Genomic DNA, 24,406 nt, shown 5'->3' on the forward strand with positions numbered 1-24,406 from the left:
ACTGAAAAGGTATTTGTAATAGTGTAATTTATTCAGGTATTAACAACTGCCATCCTTTCGATGCTTTTTACCTTAGTGTTTTTCCTTGTATCAAAAAGGTAGCTTTTTACCTAATTTAGATTCCAGGGAGCTGGGTCTGTTTTTTCCTCCAAGGGGCATATTTGCCTACCTGAATCCCAGCGGTTCAGGGATGCGCCTGCCGACTTCATGGACTCCGAGAGAGCATGCCGGCCCCCACCGCCCTTCACTGTGACTTTATTATTTCTGCTCACAGCTTACAAGCTTTCAAAGTCAACGAGGCTGACTGGAAATGGTCCTGGACCTCGGGCTATTCAGGAGCCTATAAATGCGCATATTGCGCGCATCACGCCGTGCAGGCTGCGCACTGGCCGCAGTGCTGCCGTCTCCCTCCCGCGCTGGTCCCCCGCCCCCACTCTCCCCCGCCCCCTGCTCTGGCAGCGCTGCGTCCACCTGCCCCTTCGCCCGCAGCTCTTCACCCTGCAACTGTGCTCCTGAACTTGCTCATCTGTTTCCACCGTGTGAAGTGCCACCACTTCACCTCCTTCCTCCCCTCCAGACCTGGCAGCGCTTCATCTCTGCACGGGATTTCAGTGCATTCCCTCCTGGGCCCCTGCCTTGGCCCATGGCACCACCACCCCCAACACTGCACCTGAATTAGAAGCCTGGGAATTATCCTACATTCCTCCCCACTCGCCACCCGCCCCCACCACCACATTGGATGGTCACGAAATTGCTCTGATTGTGCTTTCGGGAAGTCCTTCACCATCCTCATCACCTCCCTGACTGCTGAGGGGCCCAGCTTCTTGGCCTATTTACAAGGGTCCCCTAGCCTGACCCAATGCCCCCAGTGTACCACACTCTACCCCATCATGGGTACAGCCAGGGCATACTTATAGTCCTTCTCCTCACCACCAACACACAAAGTCCAAGGTCCTCGCCAGGATTCATATGGCCACCATTTGACCCCTACCTGTCTTTTCAGGCCCATCTCTTGTGCCAACCCAGCCTAGCTCCAGCCATTCCCAGCTCGTCAGCTGGGAGAACGAGCACTGAGATGACGGACTGTTTACACATGTAACCTAGATATTGCCAGTCCCCTCCCTCTGCTCTTGTTTTCAGCCCGAACCCACTCTGACACGTAGCCTGGCACCATCTACCCACTGAAGCATCCATTTGCTCTAAACTGTACTGATGGCTTTACAGGGAGGTACAGAGGAGATTTTCAACCCACAGCGAGACCCTCACAACCCTCATAGAGATGTCATGTGTGTGTGTGTGTGTGTGTGTGTGCACACGCACACACGATCAGTTGTGTCCTGTTCTTTGTGACCCCATGGACTCTAGCCCCCCAGGCTCCACTGTCCATGGAATTTTCCAGGCAAGAATACTGGAGTGGGTTGCCATTTCCTTCTCCAGGGGATCTTCCCGACCCAGGGCTGGAACACGTGTCTCCTATGTCTGCAGGCAGATTCTTTACCACTGAGCCGCCTGGGAAGCCTAGGGCACCTTGAAGGGCCATCGCTGTCTCGCGGGAGGGGCTTCTCTGTTGGCCTCTGCACATGCACGTTCCCAGGCTCAGTGGCTTCTCTCACAATGATTCAGGTTTGTTCAGCTTCTCCTCGACAGGAATCCTGAGAATGGGATGTTTTGTCCCCTTGGATCTCATGATACTCGGGGCGGAAGATGCTGTGCAGACACCAGTTCCTCCCCAGGGAAGCCTAACTTGTCTTCCAAGAGAACCTACCCCCACTCAAAAGGCATCTCCAGCAAGACTTTGTTGGGCCATTATCCCTGCTCCCTCAGGAGCTTACATCTGTCCTGGGGGGCTGTGCACTGAGGGTTGTTGGCTGCTCGTTATTAATCTCACCCCCAACCCCCTGGGGGGCCAGGAATCTGTGAGACAACTTATGTTCCTGATGCCTTGACCCTCTGACTCTTATGGAGTTTTCAAATCCAGGCGGCATTAGTTAATAACTCCTGTCTAGGCATTATGTGCCAGAAAAAAAATTTTCACTATCATTTACATCCAGAATAGCCCATGGAAGAGGCCTAGTATTTCCTAGGAATTCCCCAGAACCCACAAGGAAATGAGCTCTGTGAAATCAGAAAAGTTTTCCATTTTGTTCACTGATGTATCCCCAGAGCCTAGAACAGAGCTTGGCACACAGTAGACGCTCAATACCTATTTGTCAAGAGAAGGTGTCTAGGAAAGAAACGCAGCTTCTAAAGAGAGTTCTTAAATTTTAAAAACCTCCATGGAACAGCAGGGGGCGCCAGAGAACTGGGTCTGTCCAGGAGGCGGCCAGAGAGAGTCCCAGAGCCCTCTGTGGCTTTGCTTCCTTAGGCTGGGGCCCTGTGGGGGTCCCTTCTAAACACTGCACCTCAGCTTGTTCCACGAAGCCTGGGAGGGCTTCACCCCAAGGTGACCAAGCCATACACCTAGTGCATCATCCTTGTTGGAGGGAGTCCCAGGAAGAAGACCTTGGCCTCTGCACTCCAACTCTTTGCAACCCCACAGACTGTAGCCTGCCGGGCTCCTCTGTCCATTGGATTATCCCAGCAAGAATACTGGAGTGGGTTGCCGTTTCCTCCTCTAAGAGATCTTTCTGACCCAGGGATAGAACCTGTGTCCCTTGTGTCCTCTACAATGGCAGGCAGATTCTTTGCCACTGAGCCACCTGGGAAGCCCTCTGCACACCTAAATCTCAATGACCCTGGCTTGTCCAGCCCCCACCCCAGCCCTCAGCCCCCAGCCCCTATTCCCTCCCAGCTGTGAGTTCAGCAGGACTAGATGCCAGGATTTTTGTTTTCTTTTGTTTTTAAGCTTTTCAGGTGGAGATGGCAGAATTGGCAGTTGGAGCTTTAGCCCAGAGATTCTACTCCAGGACCTGCCCCAAAGCTTCCGTGCAGAAAGGAACATGATGGGAGTTAGGAGGCTTCTTAGGCCATGGTCCCAATTCTGCCACCAAAAGGCTTTGTGACCTTGAAGGAGCGGGGGTTGGGAGAAAGGTGTCTCCCATCTTGACAGTCTTCTACTTTCTGAATGTCAGGCCTTCTGTGAAAACCAGGATCCCTCCTCCTATATCAGTCAGGGTGGGGCCATTGCCTTTCAGTAACAAATGGCCCATACCCCACCTAATCTCCCCAATCTCCCCTCAATTCCATACAGACTGTAACTGAGGACTCTGGCATTTCTTTTCAGCAGAAGGGGCCACAGAGAAGGCTGGGCACGTACTGATCTGAGAGCACTTCCAGCATGTGAGACTGGAGGACTTCTGGTAGGTGAGCCCAAGACAGAAGGCTGCTTCCTAAACCATGAGCCACTTCTAGGATCCATTTCTGAGGCAGATGTGGAGCCTAGTTGGGTAGAATAAGTACAGTTTTGTCATTCTTCTTAGAATCCTGGAAGGAATGTTAGCAATCCAATGGACCCACTTGCTTCTGAGGGTCAGAGAAGCTTGTGGGTAGGCACCCAGAGTGAGTGACACCCCAGCTGGGACACCCCTCTGGACAAGGAAGGACAGACGGGTCTCGAGATGCCCTGCTCACCCCAGACTCACCGAAGTCCTGCCAGGATCCTTGGCACCAACCACCACCACCCCCCCGCCCCCTCAGGGCTACTGCCTCTGGTTCTGGGGACCCAGGCATTAGAAGAAGGTATTAGACCCAGGTATTAGAAGACAGGTGAAGAAGGCCCATGTGTTCACACCCCCTTGTTCCCCTCCAGAGCGATAATTATTCATGGTTAAAAAAAAACAAACCCGCAGGTTGTGAGCAGGAAGAAACTGTGAATCCTGCCCCATTTCCACATAACATGGATGATGAATTCAAGGCCTAGAGATGAAAATCAGAAATCCTTCCCCGTTCATATTAGTTCCCAACCTCTCCATGCCAACACGTATCATAATCGCACGGGCCAAGTACATGCCAGGTGCTGTGCCAGCCACATTACATTCATTTCCTCACGTGAGGCCCTCTGTAGGTAGGAAGCACTATCCCCGCTTTACAGATATGCACACTGAGGCTCAGAGAGGTTAACTCGTCTAGACTCAAAGGGCTAAATGAGCAGCAGGACTTGGTGCCTGGCACCACTGTTTTGGATTCCAAAGCCTGGCTCTTAATAATCTGTAATAACCTCCCCATGATATTTATACCATTATACTAGTTTCCTGTGGCTGCTATAACGACCACCAACTTGGAAACTTACAACGGAAAATCATTCCCGCATAGTTCTGGAGGCCAGAAGCCTAAGATCAAAGAGGCTCTAGGAGAGATTCACATCCTCACCTCTTCCAGATTCCGCTGGCTGCTGGCATTCTTGGCTTGTGGCCGCACCCCTCCGATCTCTTCCTCCTGTGGCCACATCGCCTTCTCCTCTGTTTGTGTTAAATCTGCTTTTGCCTCCCTCTTAAGAGGATACTGGGATTGCACTTAGAACCTATCCAGCTAACCCAGGAGACTCTCCACATCTCCAGAGCTTTAACTTCATGGCACCTGCAAAGAATCTTTTCCAATAAGGTCATTCACAGGTCCCAGTGATTAGCACATGGGTATCTTTTGAGAAGCTGTGTTTCTGTTTACACCATATGTGCCCATTCTTTCCCTAATTTATTCCTTCTCAGACCTCAATTGTGTGTGCTGGACATTGTGCTAGGAGCTGGGAACTAGGAAATCAAGAGAGAAATGACATAGTCCCTGCCTTCGTGGGCCTTGTGGTCACTGTGTTAACTCTCATACCTACTTCCCAGATGTTCTTGTGCTAAATAACAGGAGTAAGAGACATCAGGACAAGTCACAATACATGATCAGGGAAGGCTTCCTGCAAGAGGTGCCATTTCCATGGAATCTGGAAGTATGAGAGTTGGCCAGAGGAAATGGGATGGGGACAGGGTAGGATTGGGCTGTCCCAGGAAGAGGGAGGCAGAGGGAGCTTAGATGCTGTTGGATATGGGGAGGAGAAATGGGAGTCAGGGAGGGCTCCCCTGAGGAAGGGACTTTTGAATTTTGTGTGACCTTGTTTTTGGGGAGAAGAACCACAAATCTGGTGTGGGCTTTGGGCCTGGGTCACCAGGGATTTATTCATGCTCGGGTCTGAGGCCCCACCTCTGCCAGCTGAGATTTTTCAGGTTCCCTGGTCTCCTTTTGGGGGATTTGATGCAGGGAGAGCTCTGAGAGTCATTTCTACAGCTTCCAAAACAGGGTAACCCAGCCCTGCCCACCTCCCTTCTGCCCTGAACCTCTTGGGAGGGAGAATCAGAGAAGCACATGGCAGCCCCTGAGCAAGGTACACTCACAGTTGAGCAGGAAGACCACAGAGGGGGAAACTGAGGTCCAGGAAGAGAAGCCACACAGCTCATGCTCAGAACTGGGCCTCGCTCTAGCTTCCCTGTCTAGGTCCCTACACTGCTCGTGGCTCCTGCCGATGATGGGGTAGGTCCCCATCTCCTCTGGGCAGGGGCTTCCTCCTTGCCTAGAGATGAGGAACAAGAAGTGATGAAGATACATCCTGCCCTGGAGAATTTCCCAGCATGCCATGGGGGGAGATGGGCAGCCCACCAGAGAATGACAAAACTAAGTCGGCATCTGGAGGAGGGGATCAGAAATCAAAGGAACAGGCAAAATGGAGTGCTATCAGGGAAGGCTTCCCAAAGAAGGAAACCTCTGAACTGAGCTGGAAAACTTAAGCGGGGGTGGGTTCAGCCAAGACCTGCATTTGGGCTGGGTACTACTAGAGCCACAAGGGCCAAGCATGCTGAGCAACAAAAAGGAGAGCCAGGCCAGGTTCTGCATAGCCGGGGGCGAAACCGGGAGTCCGAGGAGCAGGGATTAGGAGCTAAGCAGGACTGGGAGGAGGCTAAGGTCCAGGCCTGGAGGCTACCATCAGCCCCAGGGCCAAGACTGTCCCGGGTTCTCAGCTTGAGGGTCCTGGGCGCAATAAAAGGGTGAGTGTGGGAACTCAAGGGAAGGGAGGGAACCTCCCCAAGATGCTGGGCGGCCCCGGGCAGGCCTTGTGGGCAGCCCTTGCTTTTCCTTCCTCCTGACTGCTCTGTCTCCCCTTACCCGCTCCTGTCCCAGGGTCCCCGCTCCCGCTCTCCCGGCCCTTGCCCAGCCCGGAGCTGGCCCAGAGTTCTGCTGGTGAGGCCCGTGCTGATCTAAGCCTGGAAACTATTCTTTAAGGGGCAGCAGAGAGGAGGGGAAGAGGAGAGGGCCTAGCTCCATCCCGCTCCAGACTGGCTAGGAATCTTGACCTGGCCCCCCACTGGCTGAGTGGCCTAGGGCAAGTAGTTCCACCTTTCTGAGTCTCAGCTCCCTCTTCGATGAGTGGAACAAGTCCAGCGCGCTAATACAGGAAACCCCTAGGACATACTGAGCGCTCGGCACCGCCGGCGCCCACAAAGGGCGCGGTGAGCCGGGATGGGTTGGCGTCTGGTTAGGGGGCTGAGGTTGGGGAGAGGCGGCTGGACCCCAGCGCGGGTGGTCCGGTGGGGGGGCTCGGGCTTCCTCGCGGACTCCTCCAAGCAGGGGCGGGGCCTTGGGGCCGCCCTGGGTTTCCGGGCGCGGGTCGCACACCCACCCTCCCGCTCTCTAGGGGACGGGACGAGCTCGGAGCGGCCCAGGGACCCCGAGCCTGGGGGCGGCGGCGGCGGCGGCGGGGCCGCGCGGGCGGCCGCCCTCGGAGGCGCGCGGCTCCTTTTGTCTGCAGCCTCCCGCTCCCCCGCCCGCCCCGAGCCGCGGGGCTGCGGCGCCGCTGCTGACACGGCTCGGCCGCCGCCGCCACCGGGCGGAGGCTGCGCGTCGCAGCGCCGGGCGGAGGGCGCGCGGCGATGGCGGCGGCGGCGGCGGCGGCGGCGCGGGGCGGGCGGGCGCGGGGCTCGGGCTAGCTGCGGGGCCGGCCCGGATGGCGGGCGGCGCGGGCTGGGCGGGCGCCCCCGCGGCTCTGCTGCGCTCAGTGCGCCGCCTGCGCGAGGTGTTCGAGGTGTGCGGCCGCGACCCCGACGGCTTCTTGCGCGTGGAACGCGTCGCGGCGCTCGGACTGCGCTTTGGCCAAGGCGAGGAGGTAAGGGCCCTGCGGCGGGGGCGCCCGCGCCCCAGTCCCCCCACCCCTGGCTTCCTCGCCCTTTCACCTTCCCGCTCCCAGTCCCCGGCGGCGGCGGCGGCTGCAGCCCGGAGGCATCCCGCCGGACCTGAGGACTTCGAGCCCCGGGGCTTCCCCACCCCGTCGGACCCTCGCGTTCCTCCATTCGCGCAGGTGCTGTGAGTGTCACTATCACGCCCCAGGGTGGGGGGCAGGGAGGGCTTCTCTGCCCACCTTGCTTACCCCGGGCCCTGAGGGTCCCTCTAACCATTTTGCAGCCTACTCGGTGTATGGGGCAGGGGGAACCGTCAGATTCTAGCTCCGGGACCCCCTCCCCTGCCTACCCTGCGGAGACCGAATTGCAGAGGTCCGGTGCTGGAATTCCAGGACGCGGGATGGAGTAGGGGGGAGGCACGCGCCCCACTGGGCCTGGCCGAGGGGAGGAGAGGACAACTAGGGGCGCTCTACCGCCTCGGCTCCTTGACTGCACCCAGCCGGCCTGGAACCTAGCGGGAGGTGTCTGCCTTCGGCCTTGCTGGATTCTCAGCCTAGCGCCTGGTGACCACCCCTCCTCCCCGCACCCTGCGGGCTCCGAGGGGCAGGCCTGACTGGCAGCTGGCTGTGGCGGCTGCGACAACCCTGCCGCAGCCAAGCTGGGGAACAGCAGCTCAGCAGTGTCTGCAGCGGGGGGCCCGCGCGGATTTGGGGAAAGCAGGAACAGTGTTAGCAGGGCTGTGATCCGAGGGTGGGTGCTGCCAGTGGGGTGGGCAGAGACCAGTGTCCTCTCATGTCATGGAGGAGAGGTGGCTATGTGTGTGTGGCGGGGGATGTGTAAGGCACCTGCCTGGCAGGAGAGCATCCCACACTCCTGCTACTGCCCACTCTGAAATGGTCAGGGCACGAAGCCTTGAGTAGTGACTTTCCAAGGCCACCTGAGGCCTCTGGCTCTGTATCGGCACTCCCTGGCCTTCTGTTCCGGGAACAGCTGGGGCCTAGCATTCCAGAACATGGGAGAAGCCGGGCCTGGTTGGGTTGGATCCATGCCTCCCTGTCACCTGGGAAGGGGGAAGATGATAGATAATCGTCTCTTTGTGGTCAATGGGCTGGGCCAGGGCCTGGGAGTCCCTGGGAGCGATAGGTGGAAGAGGATGAGGCAGGTGTCAAGTCTGAGAATTCAGGTACCCCGTGTGGGAGAGGCCCGTTGCTGCCCGCCCTTCGGAGCCCAGGCTCTCCCTCTGCCAGGATCTGCTCAGGGTGCTTTCCTGCAGCCCTTTGATCCTTCTTCCCAAAGGCTGGTCTGACCCCTCCCATCCTCTGAGGCAGGCTGCAGACCCCAAGCGTGGGGAGAAGAAGCTGCTGGCCCTGGCTGCAACTGGAGTCCCAGAGCCGCGGTCTCAGTGGTGGGAAGAGCTTCCCAGCAGGCTCTGGCAGGCGGCCACGTGAGCTCTCGATGAGCCCCTCACCAGCCCCACCTTCTCCCGGAGCTGAACAGCTCCTCTTGTTTGCGCTTCTGCCTCTTAACACTCAGGAGCCAAACCTGCTTGTCACTTAGTCATCGTGTTCTGCACAGGGACTCACATGGGTCTCACTTCTATGTGGCAGTCTTTAAATGTGAAAACAGCACTCCTGTCCCCTTCCCCCTCTCTCCCTCCCATCTTCCCTTCTCCAGGCCAAACACCCCCTATTCTTGAAGCCCCAGGCCATTTCCATAGGACCTGGCAGGGGCCAAACCTCTTGTAGTAACATGGAGGGGCTGGACCAGGAGACCCCCGGACTGTTCCAGCCCCAACACATCACACACAGCAGGTGGCTTTGGGCAAGGCTGTCTTTTGAGTGGTGCCCTCAGGTTAAGTTTCTGGCCACTGAAATCCCTTGGGATCTTTCTTAGCAACCTGTGCCAAGCCAGGATGCCCCTTCATCCTGGAGGAGGATCAGTGATTTTCTTTTAAATGTGTTTGTTTATTTAGGGTCTTGGTTGTGCTAGGTCTTAGTTGTGGCATGTAGGATCTTTGATTATCCTTGTGGCACGTGAGTTCTTTATTTCCGGCATGTGGGATCTGGTTCCCTGAGCAGGGATTGAACCTGTGCCGCCTGCATTGGGAATGTGGAGCCCTGATTTTTCTTTTTAAAGCATAATTTTCTATCATTACAAAATCAGTTTATATGCACTGTGGGAATAGAAATATGGACAAGCAAAAACCAAAGTGCCATGTTCCCATCCCCCAGGTAGCCGCGCTGTGACACCTTGCTCACATCCTTCCAGAGCTGTTTCTATGCTTATATGTAAATTTTCTCCATAAAATGAGGTCATGCTGTGCATACTGTCTTGTAACCTGATTTTTTCCCAGTAAATGATCAGCACTTTTCTGCTCCAATAAATTCTCATCTTAATTATTATGCATAACTTATTCAGATTTCCCTATTTGGCCCCAAAAGGCCGATCTATGCTGTTTTGTTCAAACCGCTTTCCTCACCAGAACCGTACACTGCATCCAGTTGTTCTGACCTCTAGGTCTCTCTTACTTTAATTCAATTCTTTTTTTTTTTTCAATTTGAATGATCCTGACTTGTTGAAAAGATCAGGCCTGTTGTCTGTGTCAGTAATTTCTTGGATCTAAACCTGTAACGTGGACTTTATTCCTGTTGAATTTCATCTTGTTCATTTCATCCTGTTGTAACAGACAATAGAGAGAATTTATTGAGTAGGCCAAAAAGTTCATTCGGCTTTTTCCACGCAATGTTACAGAAGAACCCGAATGAACTTTTTGCCTACCCGATACAATCCTGCATTTGTCACTCAGATGCTGTGCCACCTGCTAGTTGGAGAAGTGGGTGCTTTATGTCTCAGTCTCCCAGGCTGGTTGTAAACCCAGGCAGGACCACGGACAGAGCCTTGTAGGGGTGGTTCTGCTCACAGAGTGTTAAGAACTGGGATCCACAGAATTACATTTTTCAGCCCTGCTCACTGCACACCAAATTCACACATGCACACCTGTTTTGCACTAAAAAATAGGAATGTCATTTCCCCTTCGAAATACTATGTTTTCTGACAGTTTCTATCCCATTTGTTTAAAAATCACATAGAAACCTTGATTTCCCAAACCCCCAGTGCCCTAGAGTAGATTACTATCATTCATTGGAGATGGAGTTCAGTAAATTTATCAGAGCTGATTATCCATATTTTATCAACTACACCCAGAAATACCAGGGACACCAGAATCAAATGCTTTGCAAAAGTATGCTAAGTTGCAAAGTATAAAACAGATATCCATGAGGCCATATTGATATCAGTAAGTGATTTAATAAATGAATAAATAAATACTAGGGAAGTCTCCTGTGCAGAAATTAAAATAATTTATGTAGATAATTCTCCATCAACGAGGTGGAGCATAATCCCCCACCCTTGTAAGTATCACATATGCATAGTGACACCCTCTAAAGAGCACAGTATGGAAAGAGGGGGAAAGGCCAACTCTTCAGTGGGGAATCCCGACACACACTGCATCAGCTGGGTCACCAAGGTCAACATCAGCCATGATACGTCATGTAGATATTAATAGTATGTATCCTTCATACGATGTGATGGGAGAGGAAATTTACCCCTGCAATCTCCCTCCCAAACCTGTCACCCTGGTCTAGTCATGAGAAAACATCACACAAGCCTCGATGGACGGACATTCTTCTACACAGCACCTGCTTAGTCCTGCGCACATTTGTCAAGTTCATCAAAACCAAGGGAAGTCTGAGAAACTGTCCTAGCCATGCAGAGTCTAAGGAGACATGACAGCTGAATTTAATGTGGTGTCCTGGATGGGGCCCTGGAACAAGAAGAGGACTTGAGGCAAAAACTAAATGGCAACCCACTCCAGTATTCTTGCCTGGAGAATCCCAGGGATGGGGGAGCCTGGTGGGCTGCCTTCTATGGGGTCACACAGAGTCAGACACGACTGAGGCGACTTAGCAGCAGCAAGGACATTTGAGTGAAGACATTTGTTAATAATAATGTTATATATAATATCAGGTTGGCTTCTGATATTCCCCTAATGTATTGACTTGGGAATCATAGTAGAAAAGAGAAGACATTTCTATGAAAACGTGAGTCATATGTGAGATACATAACTTGACGTTTCTCAGAATGTAAGGATGGGGGCAGTGGGGAGGAGACCCAACACTGTCCCAGCTCTGGAAGTCTGTGCTAAGTAGGAGGGGGACCTCTATGATGAGGATGAGAAATGATGGCCCAGTGCCCTGAACTCCTGTTGACTTCTCATGTCTTGCTTTTGTTTCTAACCTCCCTTTGTTTACTAATCCATAAAATGGGAGTGATAACAGGCTCCATTCCATAGCATTATTGTGGGGCTTGAACACGTTAATACGTGTAAAGCGTTCAGTGTCTGCATGGAGTAGGCCCACTGTCAGAACTGCTGCTACTCTTGTTTTTTTGTAAACACTTGCTGGCATCTTTGAGAGGCTGTTCTGGGCTGAGGGGTTCTTGGGGATTGAGGTCCAGATCTATGACCAGTCCCTGGTGCTCTGGGCCCACCCTCCTTGTCCAGCTCCGAGCTTCCGGCTCTGAGCTGCAGCTGTAAATGGAGGTGTCTCGGGTCACATCCAGCTGCTCCCCCATATAACTTGGTACAGACAGGAACACCCATGTTCGTGGGTCCACTAGTGTGGGGTTGGGAGGGGGGTCCTGCCCCATCTCTGGCGGGAGCATGCGTGTGTTGGGGGCTGGGGAGTGATGAGGGCAGGTGCTCCTTTGCCTCCTGCTGCAGCGACCCCCGTGGTCACCCCCCACCCCAGGGCCCGGAGCATCCCACCAGGTTGAGCACAGGCAGGGAGGCTGACAGCTGGCTGGGGTTGACGGTTCGAGGTGGATGAACCCGGTCTGGAGTGGGATGGAAGGCAAATGCCCGTTGGCCTGGAAACAGTGAATGTCATGCCTGGGTGAACCGCTGTCCTCAACATGATTGGGTGAACGCTCTGAAGTTTTTATAGGATAGTCTTAATGGAAATACCTTTCACATTTGGTGGTTGTCAATACATGTGTCCAGGATTTAAAAAAAAAATTTTTTTTTCCATGAATATCTTGCATACCTATTATATGCCAAAACTCCTCCAGGCACCAGGACTCAGGAGTGACCTGGAACTTACATGGGGAAGGGGCTGGAAAGGAAACTGGCAAAGGAATGGCAATTACTATCCGGTGGAGTTGGGTACTAGGGAGAATCAGAAAGTACTGAGACGAGAAGATTTTTGCCCTTAGAATGACCGCGGACAGCCTCTTCTCTCATAGACGGACATTTAGATGGAGCCTGGAATGAAGTGGGGGTTGTGCCTTGCAGAGATCTGGAGAAAGCTGATCCAGGCAGAGGCAGGAGGGGTCCCCGGGGGTTTGAGGCACAGCAAGAGGAGTGAAGGGAGGGGGCAGGGCTGGGCAGGGCAACCTGTGGGGAGGCTGTCTCTCCATCCATGTGAGACTTGCTGGAGGCATGGAGCTAGGGCGAAACAGAAGAGACGCACCTGCAATTGAATAATAGAGCCCATTGGAAGTGGGTGTGAGAGGAGAGAATTTGGAGAATTCGGAGGCAGCCATTTCCTGGATGGGAAAGACTGAGGCAGGAGGCAGGTTGGGCAAGGAGTCAGGAGTTCCAAGCTGGCCTGTGAAACCCGCTATGTACCTGGCGTCCAAGTGGGGTTGTGGAGCTGGCCAGGGACAGATCCAAAGAACGCGCTTCAGCCCTTCAGTGCATTCACCCAGCCACCTATATACCTGCCCACCTACCCATCAACCCCTCCATCTCCTTATCCATTCCTTACTCATCCATCCATTTGTCCATCCATCTGTTCACCCACCCATCCACCAGCCTCCCCATCTCTCCATCCACCACCCAACATTTACTGAATACCTTCGTGCACAAAGCCTAAGCCTAGATCCAGGGATAGGGACTGGCATTTGCAGGGAGTGACAAGCGGCTCCACACAGGGAAGGGCAGGAGGCACAGGAAGGGCAGCGGGGTGAGAGCAAGGGCAGGCTGGTGACCTTAGGGATGGCTCAGGGGCTGGGACTGTGCTCAGAGCTGAGTTTGGATGGCGGCAGCAGCCCAGCACCTGCCTCCGCTCACTGGACTTAGCTGTTTTTACAATTTGATTTCTCACTTTCCACGTACGCTGTTGGATCTGGCAAGGTCTTTCTGAAAGAAGTGAAAGCCCAGGTTATTTAAAAGGTGCTTGTTATGATGGATGGACCTCAGTTTCCTTCTCTGTAAGATGGGAGTCAGCAGTCCTCTTTGTGGGCCTGTTTTGAGGAAAGGAGATAATATATAAGGCCAAGCACAGCACCTGTTGGCGTGGTCTCTCCCGCCCACCTGCTCCATGAGCTGTATTGGCAGCCCTGCTGCTCTCAGCCCCTGGAGGGCACCTCTGGCCCCTTTCTAACACCTGGTACTTTTCTGGGCTTGGCCTCCTTTGTGCAAGGGCCAGAGTTGCTCCTGCAGCCACTGGTGGCTCTGTGGACAGAGTGGGGTGAGGGAAGGATGAGTGCTGATGGCCTTCATATTTCGTATTCCGTTTCATCCCCGCCATAGCCCTGAGGATCTGAGAGGTGAAATAAGTTGTCCAGGGTCCCACAGTAGTTGGAGGAGCTGGGATATGAACCCAGGTCTGTCTGATTCTAAAACTGCCTCCCTAGCTGCCTGCCATTGGGAGTCCCAGGTTCAAGTGCCAGGGGATGGGAAAATGATCAGATCTGAATTTCACGAATTTGACATAGAATCTTCTAATCCGAGACCTCCTCGGGCTTTCTAAATCTGGGATGGTCTGGGTTCCAGACGCGGAGCAGTGCCAGGCAGGCGTTATAAGTAGATTTGTAATCTACAGGGCGGGCGAGCACTGCATGTCGGTGAGGCTGCGGGCAGTGTGCCACCCGGAAGATGCTATGGAAGGTGGCAGGTGCCAGCAGGAAGCTGAGGTTCCAGAGCAGAGAGCGACTGCCTGCAGCCTCACCCTGCATTATGCATCACCACCACTTCCTGTGCAAACGGTGATTAAAGAGCCCCGGGAGGCCAGTGTTTCTCTGGCTGCTCCGGTTTCCCGCCTGGCATCCTTCTGAGATCCTCCGCAGTCCCTGGCGGGTGTGTGGCAAGGGCAGAGCCTGGACATCAATCTGGACACCCAGTCCATGTTCTCCAGGCCCGCTCTGGGGCTCTTCCCAGCCATGGAAGGCCTGTGACCCCTCTTACTCTCCAACCACGCCACCTCTCCCTGGCATCTCAGCTCAGAACAGGCTGGCTTTTAACTTTCTCCCTGTGCCACAGAGAAGTGTTTGGGAGCCCGGCCCTGCCATCAGGCGCACCTGGTTTGAGACCCAGCTCTGCCACTTTCTAGCTACATGACCCCGAGAGGTTACTTAACCTCTCTGTGCCTCAGTCTGCTTATCTGTAAAGTGGGATAATGTTATTGTTCACTTGCTAAGTTGTGTCTGACTCTTTCCAACCCCATGGACTGTAGCCCACCAGGCTCCTCTGTCCTTGGGATTTCCCCAGGCAAGACTGCTGGAGTAGGCTGCCATTTCCTCCTCCAGGGGATCTTCCCGACCCAGGGATCAAACCCACATCACTTAGTTCTCCTGTTACTGTTACTGCCGCTCACTCTAGGTTTTCTGGATGGGCTGTTTCCATTCTTTCACAGATCTTTTTGAGCACCTGCTTTGTGTCATGTTTGATGTTGTCAAACCGAACTTGGGTCCACTTGCCCGCTTGCAGTAAATCTCCTGACACCCAGGCTGTGGTGAAAGAAAGTGCAACATTTGTTGAAGGCACCACGCAAGGAATTAAGGCAGCTCAAAAGGCCTCAACTCCCCAGTGGCTTTCAGGGGAAGGTTTTTAAAGACGTGGTGAGGGAGGGCGTTGCATGCACGGTGCGTGGTCAGCTCGTGGACGTTCTTCTGATTGGTTGGTGGTGAGGTAATCAGTAGTCGTCATCAACTTTCTGGTTCCACCTGGTCTGGGGTCTAAGTGCTTGTGGTCAGCAAGCACTTAACTTCCACTTGATGGGGGTTTCAGTATCTGAGGAACAGGGCAAGGATATGGCTCAGAATGTTATCTGTAGCCTTTGAGGAGAAACTAAAGGTCCTTGATTTCGCTTAATGGCTAAACTACTACTGTCTTGCTTGACTTGTTTTCCTTTGTTTCTGCCTTTTCTCTCTTCTCTGGTAGTTGGGATCTTTGGAACTCAGGGAAAACGTCAGAGGCTAAAAGTTTTCTACAGACAAGAGGCAGGTGAGGACATGGGGGATGTCCTGGGAAGGCCCCATAGGGTCCTGCTCGGTTATAATGCAGGACATGCAGCTGGCAGGTTAGGACTCCTTCCCTGAGGGAGGGAGCTTCTGCGGGGGAGGGCGGCTCTAAGAGAGAAATCTCGGTTCCCAACTATGAGAAGGGCAGGGCTGGTGACCTCTTCAGGTGTAGCTGGGGCGTGAAGAGAGTAGACATGCTGTGCCTGGAGATAGGAAAGGCTTCCCGGAGGTGATGCTGGGCCTGAGCCTTTTGTTTCCTTTCAAAGATTTCTTTATTTATGGCTATTCTGGGTCTTCTCTAGCTGTGACAAATGGGAGCTGCTCTTCGTTGCGGTGCGCGGGCTTCCCATCGCGGCGGCTTCTCTTGCGGCAGACACGGGCTCTAGGTGTGTGGGCTTTAGTAGTTGCAGCTCAGAGGCCCTGGAGCGTTGCCTCTGTAGCCGTGACGCACGGGCTCAGCTGTCCCTTGGCATGTGGGATCGTCCTAGATCTGGGGTTGAACCTGTGTCCCCTGCATTGGCAGAAGGATTCTTTACTACTGAGCCACCAGGGAAGCCCCTGGACTTGAGTCTTGAACAGGGTCCCCCAGAGTGGAAGGGAAGGATGGCTGAAGGGTAACTTGGCAGGAGAGAGGGCGGGTGAGAGAGGGGAGGGGCTGCAGGCAGGTGAGGACGGGGGTGGATTTTATCCCGAAGGTGGAAGCAGAGGATGGGCAGCTCTGTATGTTTCGGACAAACCCATCTGGAAGTCGGGTGAAAGTCGCTCAGTTGTGTCTGACTCTTTGCGACCCCATGGACTATACAGTCCATGGAATTCTCCAGGCCAGAATACTGGAGTGGGTAGCCTTTCCATTCTCCAGGGGATCTTCCCAACCCAGGGATCGAGCCCAGGTCTCCCACGTTGCAGGCGGATTCTTTACCAGCTGAGCCACCAGGGAAGCCTGGAAGTCGGGTAGGGCTTGGGAAAAGAGATCAAGTTGGGAGACCTCTCCCTGTCCAGGGACAAGGAGAGGGGCGATTGGGCTGGTGGAGCGAAGGGGAGGGTCAGAGGTTAGCTTCTGGGCCGTTTGCAGGACCTCACAGCACAGAGCTGGGACAAACAGGACAGCACATCCTTTCCTGAGTCAGAGCCTTGTGTGACCCCCTAGGTGACCAGGTGATGGGGTCTGAGTTCAAGTGCAGGGACTACCAGTTGGAGGATGCTCACACACGTGAGCAGGTCCTGGGGCTCATGGCCCTGCCTTTACGCTCAGGAATTCCCACGAGGGTAGCTGCTCTTTGTTTTAAAAACAAAAAAGTTGCAAATATTGTTGTCGATTTATCAACAACTCTAGGGGACAAGGAAGCTAGTGCTAAACTGTGTTTCTGGATCTCAAAATCCACTTCCTGTCCTTAGCGGTTAACCATGTGCGTTTGTGACCCACGTATGTGAGCTGTTTCGGCTCGTACAGTATCCACCTAATGATATTTGCTGTGTCTGAGTCCCAGACAGAGCCGTGTCACCTCTCTGCTTAAACCTGGGCCAGGATTGAGCATCCCTGGTCACTACTAATATCTTCACTGTGTTCCACCTGGAGGGGAACCTGGCTGGCTGGTCAACCCCTCAACCGCTGATGCTCCAGCAGCTTCTGCCGGGCAGCCCCTGAGCTGGTGTGAGCAGGGTGGAGGCCAAACGGAGCTGTGCTCCCAGAGAGTGGAGGTGGGGGTGAAGAGGGAGGGGTCCTGGGCACCCCCCCAGCCTGCAGGGTGTGCTGGAATGGACCTCCCTCAGTACCACTGACCATCCCCTGGCTCCCAGCCTGGGTGGGCTCTTCCAAGCCCAGCACTGGGCTACCAGCCAGAGGACTGGCCTGTGGTACAGACTTCTAAAACCCCGACTCCAAGTGGGCATGACCAGGGCATGACGTGCTCCCATGTTCTAGACACTGAGTGGATGGAATTGAAAGCCTGTTTGCCCACTCAACCGGCCACAGCCATTTAGACTTCTGGCCATACTTTCTGGGGCCACGAAGGGTCTTTGTTTCTCTCTGTGTCTGTACCCTCCCCTTTCCCTTCCCTACCTTCTGATTGGCTGAATATCAGGCCCTCTCTGAGGCGTGAGGGTCCCCATCAACAGTGAGTATTAGTTCAGATTTGTTTTGCAGCTTAATGAGTGTATAATAGGATTTCAAACTCGTTTAAATTTTCATTTTTAATTGCTAATGCGACCTTGCATTTTTTTCCCATGTTACTGTTTATTCTTGGTATTTCCTTCTGCACAAATGGTTATGTCCATCTCTTTTGAGCACTTATCAAGAGGAATTTTTGTTTTGATCTTTATATTTTTAAATCAGTTCTTTGTATTTTTAATATCATTTATCTTTTTTCCCTTATTCTGTTGCTTTTGCATTTTCATTTCATTCTCTTTCCTGCATTTGAATATTTCTGTTTTCAGTTATATCTGCGTTATTGCTAATTATATTTTTCACTTTTTAGTAGTTAGGCACTTATTTCCCCTCTCTAGCAAGAAGAAAATAAGGTATCTTGTTTATAACCCCCAATTTATGAAAATATTTGACTTTTACTCATTTGGAATTTATCATGAGGCTCATCCAACATTTGGTTCTATTAATAGTTTGAATTTATTTCTAAACTGGAACTGAATTTCATTGTTTCTTTTTTCTATTTCTTTTCCTCATGCTCTGTTTTGAAAATGTTCAAACAGTTGAAGGCAGGGTCTGATAAACACTCAGATACTCTTCATCTAGATTCACTGTTACTTTCTGTCACATTTGCTTTTCCTTTCTTTATTTTGTCACTGATAATCTGTCATCTGTCTCCTCTCGTGTTGCTTTGCAGAAGCATTTTAAGTAAAGACGTCTTGACATTTTCCCATAAACACTTCGGAATGTAGGGACAAGGACAGTCTCCTGTCTAAGCGAGAGCCCCCGTCACACCCAGGACTTAATGTTATGTCAGATTTCCCCCGTTGTCCTCAAAATGTCCTGCCTAGCTCCCTTTTGTTTTGATTTAGGATCCAGTCAAGGATCACATACAGCATCTGGTTTGCCCTATGCCTGTTTCATCTCCCTGAAATCAGTACTATCTCTGATTTTCTTTGCTCCTACGACCAGCATTGGTGTTCTCTGCCAACTCCAAGGCTAGTTGTCCTATAGGCTCTGCCATAGCCTGGATGTATCTGATGGTTTCCTCGCACTTTTGGCAAGAAGAGTTGATGGTGTGTGCTCCTCGGAGCATCACATAAGGGGTCACGTGATGTCGGTTTTTCCCATTCACTGGTGATACTGAGTTTGACCAGCTGGGTAAGGCTGCATCTGCTTGATCTCTTCAGTAGAATGGTGCTTTTTCTCCTTTATAATTAATAAGTAATTTGTGGGATGATACCTTAGACAGTGTAAATATTTGGTTCTCTCATAGCTTTTCACACAGTGGTTTTAGCATTCTTTTTTTAGAGCTTATTTATTTTTTATTTTTGGTTGCACTGGGTCTCTGTTGCTGTCTGGGCTATCTCTAGTTGCGGAGAGTGGGGGGCTACTCTCGAGCTGATGTTCTGGGGCTTCTCATTTTGGTGGCTTCTCTCGCTGCAGGGCGCAGGCTCTAGGGCACACAGCTGTGGCACTCGGGCTTGGTTGCTCTGTGGCAGGTGGAATCTTCCTGGACCAGGGATTGAACTGGTGTCCCTTGCATTGGCAGGCAGATTCTTGTCCACTGTGTCACCAAGGACGTCTGATTTTAGTGTTCCTTGATGCTCCTGGCCCGTGTGAATTACACTGGTGGCCGCAAAATGGTGGTTTTTCTGTCGTTCCTTCTAGATATAGAGGTTGTTCTATAAAGAAGGTCTTTCCTTCACTCCCTTTCCTGAGTGTCCCTATGGACTGATGGATGCTTTTATCTCCCATGTATTATAATCTGTTACCATTGTTATTCTTTTTGATGTGCAGAGATTTTTTTGTCTTGTTTTTAATGCAGCATTGTAAAATTTTGATCATTATTTCTTGGTATATTTTAAAATTGAGAAAAGTCAACCATCATTACCTTTAAAAAAAAAAAGAGCTCTCTGATTCTTCACCATTTATGGACTTTTAAGTATATAAACATATTTTCAAGTTCTTTAATTGGTATTGCATTAAGCTTATTAATTTAGAGACCATCACCATCTTTATTATATGCTTAGTTCTCCCAGTAGGAGCAAAATATTAACATTAAAAATAAATGTCTTAGAATTAGGCTAAATTAGTGTTTAATATTTAATGTGCTTGGTTACTACTGAGAATGAAATAATTTTTTCCAATGATTTTTTTTTTTTACTAGCTGCATGTCACTAGTATATAAGAATACTATTGATTTTTGTCTATTTATTACATATCTCCCCACTGGTCTGAACTCATTTATTACTTATAGTACTTTTTCTGGTTGATTTTTTGGGATTTTCTAGGTAAACAATCATGTCCTCTTTCAAAAGTAATGATTTCATTATGTCTTCTTTTCTTATTTTTATGAGTGTAATGACTTTTCCTTCTGAGATGGGACTCACACCCATTTCTAAAACTATTTGGTTTTATTATTATTGTTGTTATTATTATTGGTCTTACTTTGTGGCATGTGGGATCTTAGTTCTCAAACCAGGAATTGAACCCAAGCCCCCTGCAGTGGAAGTGTAGAGTCTTAACCACTGGACCACCAGGGGAGTCCCTAAAACTAGCTGGCTGTAAATCAACTATATTAACTATATATCAATAAATTTTTTAAAAAGGATAATTGTATAATGTGAAAAAAATAAAACTAGTTGGAACCTGCCTGGGCACTGGAGACATGGCCCTGACTGAGGAGGGCTCAGGAGTAGCTGAGTTGCTAAGAACAGACTAGGGTGGGTGCCTGAGCTGCAGCTACCCCAGGTGGTCTCACGACAGTGGCCCAAAGGCCGTGCTGCTGAGGCTGGTTTTGCTCCAGGAGCATGTCTAATGCAGAGGGAAGGGCCTGGCAAGAGGTGGTCAGGTGTCTAGGCTGAGGATCAGCGGAGGACGCCACCCTCCAAAGGCAGAGAAACCGAAGCAGCACACCAGGGGGATGGACAGATTGAAACTTGCTGGGCACAGATGACCACAGAGCTGGGGCTGGGACAGACATGGCTGGTGGGCTGAGGAGGCCATCCCTTGTCCTCTGCTTTGGTCTTGAACTAGTTGGTGGAGCCACTTGGTGTAAGAGTTTGTGGGGATGCCAGAGGCAGAAGCCCAGCATCCTTTTCTCATTATTCTTTTCAAATGGAGTGACTGTTACTCACTACCATTGAGTATATCATTGGTTCCTGGGTTTAGGTTTATCGTCTTTAGCACGTTACTGAAGACCAAAGACCACCTCCTCCCTGCCCCATTTTTTTTTCCCTTTGGCTGTGGCCACACAGCTTGTGGGATCGTAGTTCCTGACCAAGGATTAAAACCTGGACCACGGCAGTGAAAGCACCGAATCCTAATCACTGGACTGCCAGGGAATTTTGCATCCTTCTTCCATTAGAATGCAATTCAAGACCAGAGGGTAAATTGTACCACATGTCTTCCCAGCATCTATTCAGTGTTTTAATGATGTTTGCTATTTTCCCAGTCAGGGCAAAGAATTAAGCCTGGAAGGGGGTGGAATCTGTGATGGGCCAGGAATGGGGTGGGGTAGTTCCCCAAAGGCAAGAAAGATGCACCTGGCAGGTGAGGAGCAGCCTGGCATTGGGCAGAGAGAAACCGCAGCTGCGTGGGTCTACCCCACCGTGCAGCCTGCCCGGAGGGTCAGGAAGGTGTGTGGGAGGCGGTATTGGTTTCTGTGGTTCTCTTGGGAGACAGAAAGTGAGAGCTCCTTCAAAATTCCCAGCAGAAGTGACGGTTGTGGCAGAGAGGATGTGAGGGTAGCAACACCCTAGACGTGGCAGCCTCTTCTGCCCATTTCCGCCCCCTTGGAGTCAGGACTCCAGGAGGCCCAGCCAGCTTCCTTTCCGGAAGATGCTTAGTTCCGGAAGGTCTCTGGGAGATCCCACTGGACATCTCCTCTCCACAGAGGTGCAGTCAGCACTGCACCCCAGGAGCCGCCTGGCAGTGGGGGATGGACGAATGGACCAGGGTACCTTCAGTCTCGAGGTACCACCGTGCATCACCCACCTCCGTCACCCATCATTTTGCTATGGAAATAGCCCATTTAATGTCTGCACAGAGAGAAACTCTGACGGTGGTGGTGCCCAAAGCAGGGGGTTTGAAGAGCCCTGAGTTTGAAGAATCTTGGTCCTGCAAAGAGAGGGCATCCTGTCAAGCAAGTTCGGAAATATCACCTACTTACCCCTCGCAGCAGTTCAGTTAAAAATTCTGACTTGGGCCCAGAATGTCTCCGAGTTGTTGATCTCAGAATCCTTTTTTCACCGGACACCTTGACATACTCTAAGAAATGCCCTCCTGGTGACCTTGGGTACAGGTTCAGTCTCTCTGGGTTCTGTTTGCTTCCTTAGCAAAACTCGGACCCTAACCCCCATCCTGCGTACCTCACAGGGACAGTGATGGGAAGGGGCTGGGCCACGTTAGTCTCTGCTGTCCCCATTGGCCTGAGAGACAGCTGGACACAGTGACCAGACCATGGTCGAGCCTCTTGGTGTCTCCAGCCCTTACCTGGGCCTGGTCGTCCGAAGTGTGGGGTAAACACCCACGAATCCCATGGAAATAGACAGGATCCTGGAAATGGCGCCCTCGGGCTCCAGGCACATGTAGGTTTCAGGTCCCCCTGCCAGGGCCGCAGGCTGTGCAGCTCTGCTGAGATCCTTTGGGTTTTCTTCAAGGGAGAGACCTACGGTAGGCAAGACATCGCCCTTGCCCTGTGGCTACCATCGGTATCTGCCTGACCCCTACCAGGCAACAGGGAGGGGACTTGATTCACGTGGGGGACTTCAGGCTGATGGGGTGTCAGCAGCATATACCTACATGGTATTTGCTTTTTTTAATTCATGTATTTTTAATTGAAGGATAAGTGCTTTAGCATATGGTGTTGGTTTCTGCCATACATCACCATGAATCAGCCTGGTGTTTATTTTTCGCCGAGCTCTCCAATCCATATTCTCCGTGGGTCCCCACAGGAACAGAATGAGGTGGCGTCTGCCGGCTCCATCTCACAGGCCAGAGCCCCGAGGCTTAGCGAGGTCAGGGTTCGTCCAGGGTCTGGTGGTGAGCGTGCGGCGCGGCTGTGTTTCTCCTCACCCTGATTCAGAAATTCCGCAGTGAGGCTCTCGGGACTCACGGTCTTTCTCGTTTGCCACCTTCTGCTGTGCTGACAGCAACAACATGGACGTTTCTGGCTGAAGCCCCCTGTTTTGTTATTTCAAGTAACTAAACCTCAATTCACTAGAAGATAATGAATGAGATGTTTCCTGTTAGCCCCATTTTCTGGGCAACAGAGGGCTGGCAGGAAGGCATTTATTTCTTTTTGACTTGAATTGTCTGTGCGGGGTTGAGGGGTGCAGCCTGGGGCTAAGGTGGGGTGACTGGACCCAGGAGCTGGGTCAGTACTGGAGGGTGGGGGTAGGATGGATGGGATGGGTGTGGGAGGGGGTCGGGGGGCCACAGCCTGGGGGAGACACTGGAGTGGCTCTCAGCGCCCCTGGGCAGCACGCCCCTTTGATGAGCGACCATTCCAGTTAAATAAATAAATGGAATGGACCTAAAACCAACCAAAGCCATAGAGTGAGCCGCGCCTTTCAGACTATTCTGAGGATCCAAGATACCAACCGAGGGCCTGACGCCAAGGTCAGAACCAGTAGACGCAAGCTCCACCCTCCCGGGGCTCTTTGAGCCTGTGCCCAGCCCTCCCCAAACAGTGTCCCAGGACAAGTGCCCTCCCTTACCCCTTAAAGGGCGAGTTCCCTCCTGCCCCACTGGCCAGGAAACCCCCCCAGGGGCGGGATAGCCTTGGCTTCACCACCCACCTGCCCTCAGGCCCACCCCTGGTCTTCCTCCCGGCGCTGGCACCCCAGAGTCCCAAGTGGCACACACAGACTGGCCTTGCTCTTGGACCCCTCCCTCCCGAGCCTGGAAGGATCCTGAGAAGTCACCTAAAACCTCACTTGCTGAGGGGTCACCTGGAACCTCACCAGTCCGAGTGTCCATGGTATCAGCGTCTCCCAGGAGCTGGTCAGAGGTGTGGACTCTCAAGCCTGGCCCCAAGCCTCCCTGATCACAACCTGCACTTAATCAGCCCCAGGTGTGCCACAGGCACCCCGAAGCCCCAGGCCCGGGGAGGGGATTTCCCGCATCTTTTCCATCCCACAAGAGGACAGGCCTGTGTTTCCATCTCTTCTTCGCACACGGCTGGTGCTGGACCTGCCCATGGCGGGCACAGGCCGACTGAGGGAGGGCACCCATGGGGGCCTCTGCCCAGACCTGCGAGCCTCTCTGAGTCCTGGTCTCTGAAGCCCTCAAGGCACAGCCTTCCCCTTTGTGCGGGTGGCCACCCCCGTCCCTCATCCCAGACACGCTCCCTACATCTGCCACCATGGAGAGGAGTCGGGGCTGCCCTGCCACCCTTGGAGACAGGTCAGTGTCACTAGTTAGAAGAGGAGGGGACTACCTTCTCGGCGTCCACGGGGCTTGGCAGGGAGACCTGTACCGAGTGTCCCGGGATCTGGATTTGTGGTCAGGAAAAACCCTGGAGAGTCATCTCCAGCCGCTGAAGTCCTCCCAGTGCGCCTCAGGCTCCTCACCCCAAGCTCCTCCTCCTTCTCGGGATCCTCCCAGAGCCTTGAGGCGGGGCCTAGGAGTCTGCGCACCTCCTCCCTGCCCAAATCCAGCAAGCCCGGCCCCTGGCCTTTAAGCTCTTCCCTCTAGAACTCTCTCTCCTTCCCCCACGCGGCCCTGGTCTACAGGCCTCCCATCTCCCTCCATGCTGCCCTGTGAACTCTGGGCTCCTTCCCAAACCACAAACCTGCTTCAATGGCCCTCTCCTAAAGGGGAGAGTCTGATGGGTCCCAGCCCTGTTCCCCTCCCCCACTTACTGTCC

The 24,406-nt window shown here is 52.6% G+C and overlaps 1 protein-coding gene across 1 annotated transcript in view; it reads left to right on the forward strand.

Annotated features, from left to right (window-relative positions):
* The first annotated feature begins 6,880 nt into the window (after positions 1-6,880).
* Positions 6,881-24,406, forward strand: part of RAB11FIP4 (RAB11 family interacting protein 4) — a 111,760-nt gene continuing 94,234 nt past the window's right edge. Inside the window, exon 1 of the mRNA XM_025281036.2 lies at positions 6,881-7,078. Within this exon, the coding sequence (XP_025136821.1) occupies positions 6,920-7,078 (159 nt within the window). The 5' untranslated portion in view covers positions 6,881-6,919. The remainder of the gene's footprint in view (positions 7,079-24,406) is intronic.

The sequence above is a fragment of the Bubalus bubalis genome, chromosome 3 (genome assembly GCF_019923935.1).
Source record: "Bubalus bubalis isolate 160015118507 breed Murrah chromosome 3, NDDB_SH_1, whole genome shotgun sequence".
In the NCBI taxonomy this organism is placed as follows: domain Eukaryota; kingdom Metazoa; phylum Chordata; class Mammalia; order Artiodactyla; family Bovidae; genus Bubalus; species Bubalus bubalis.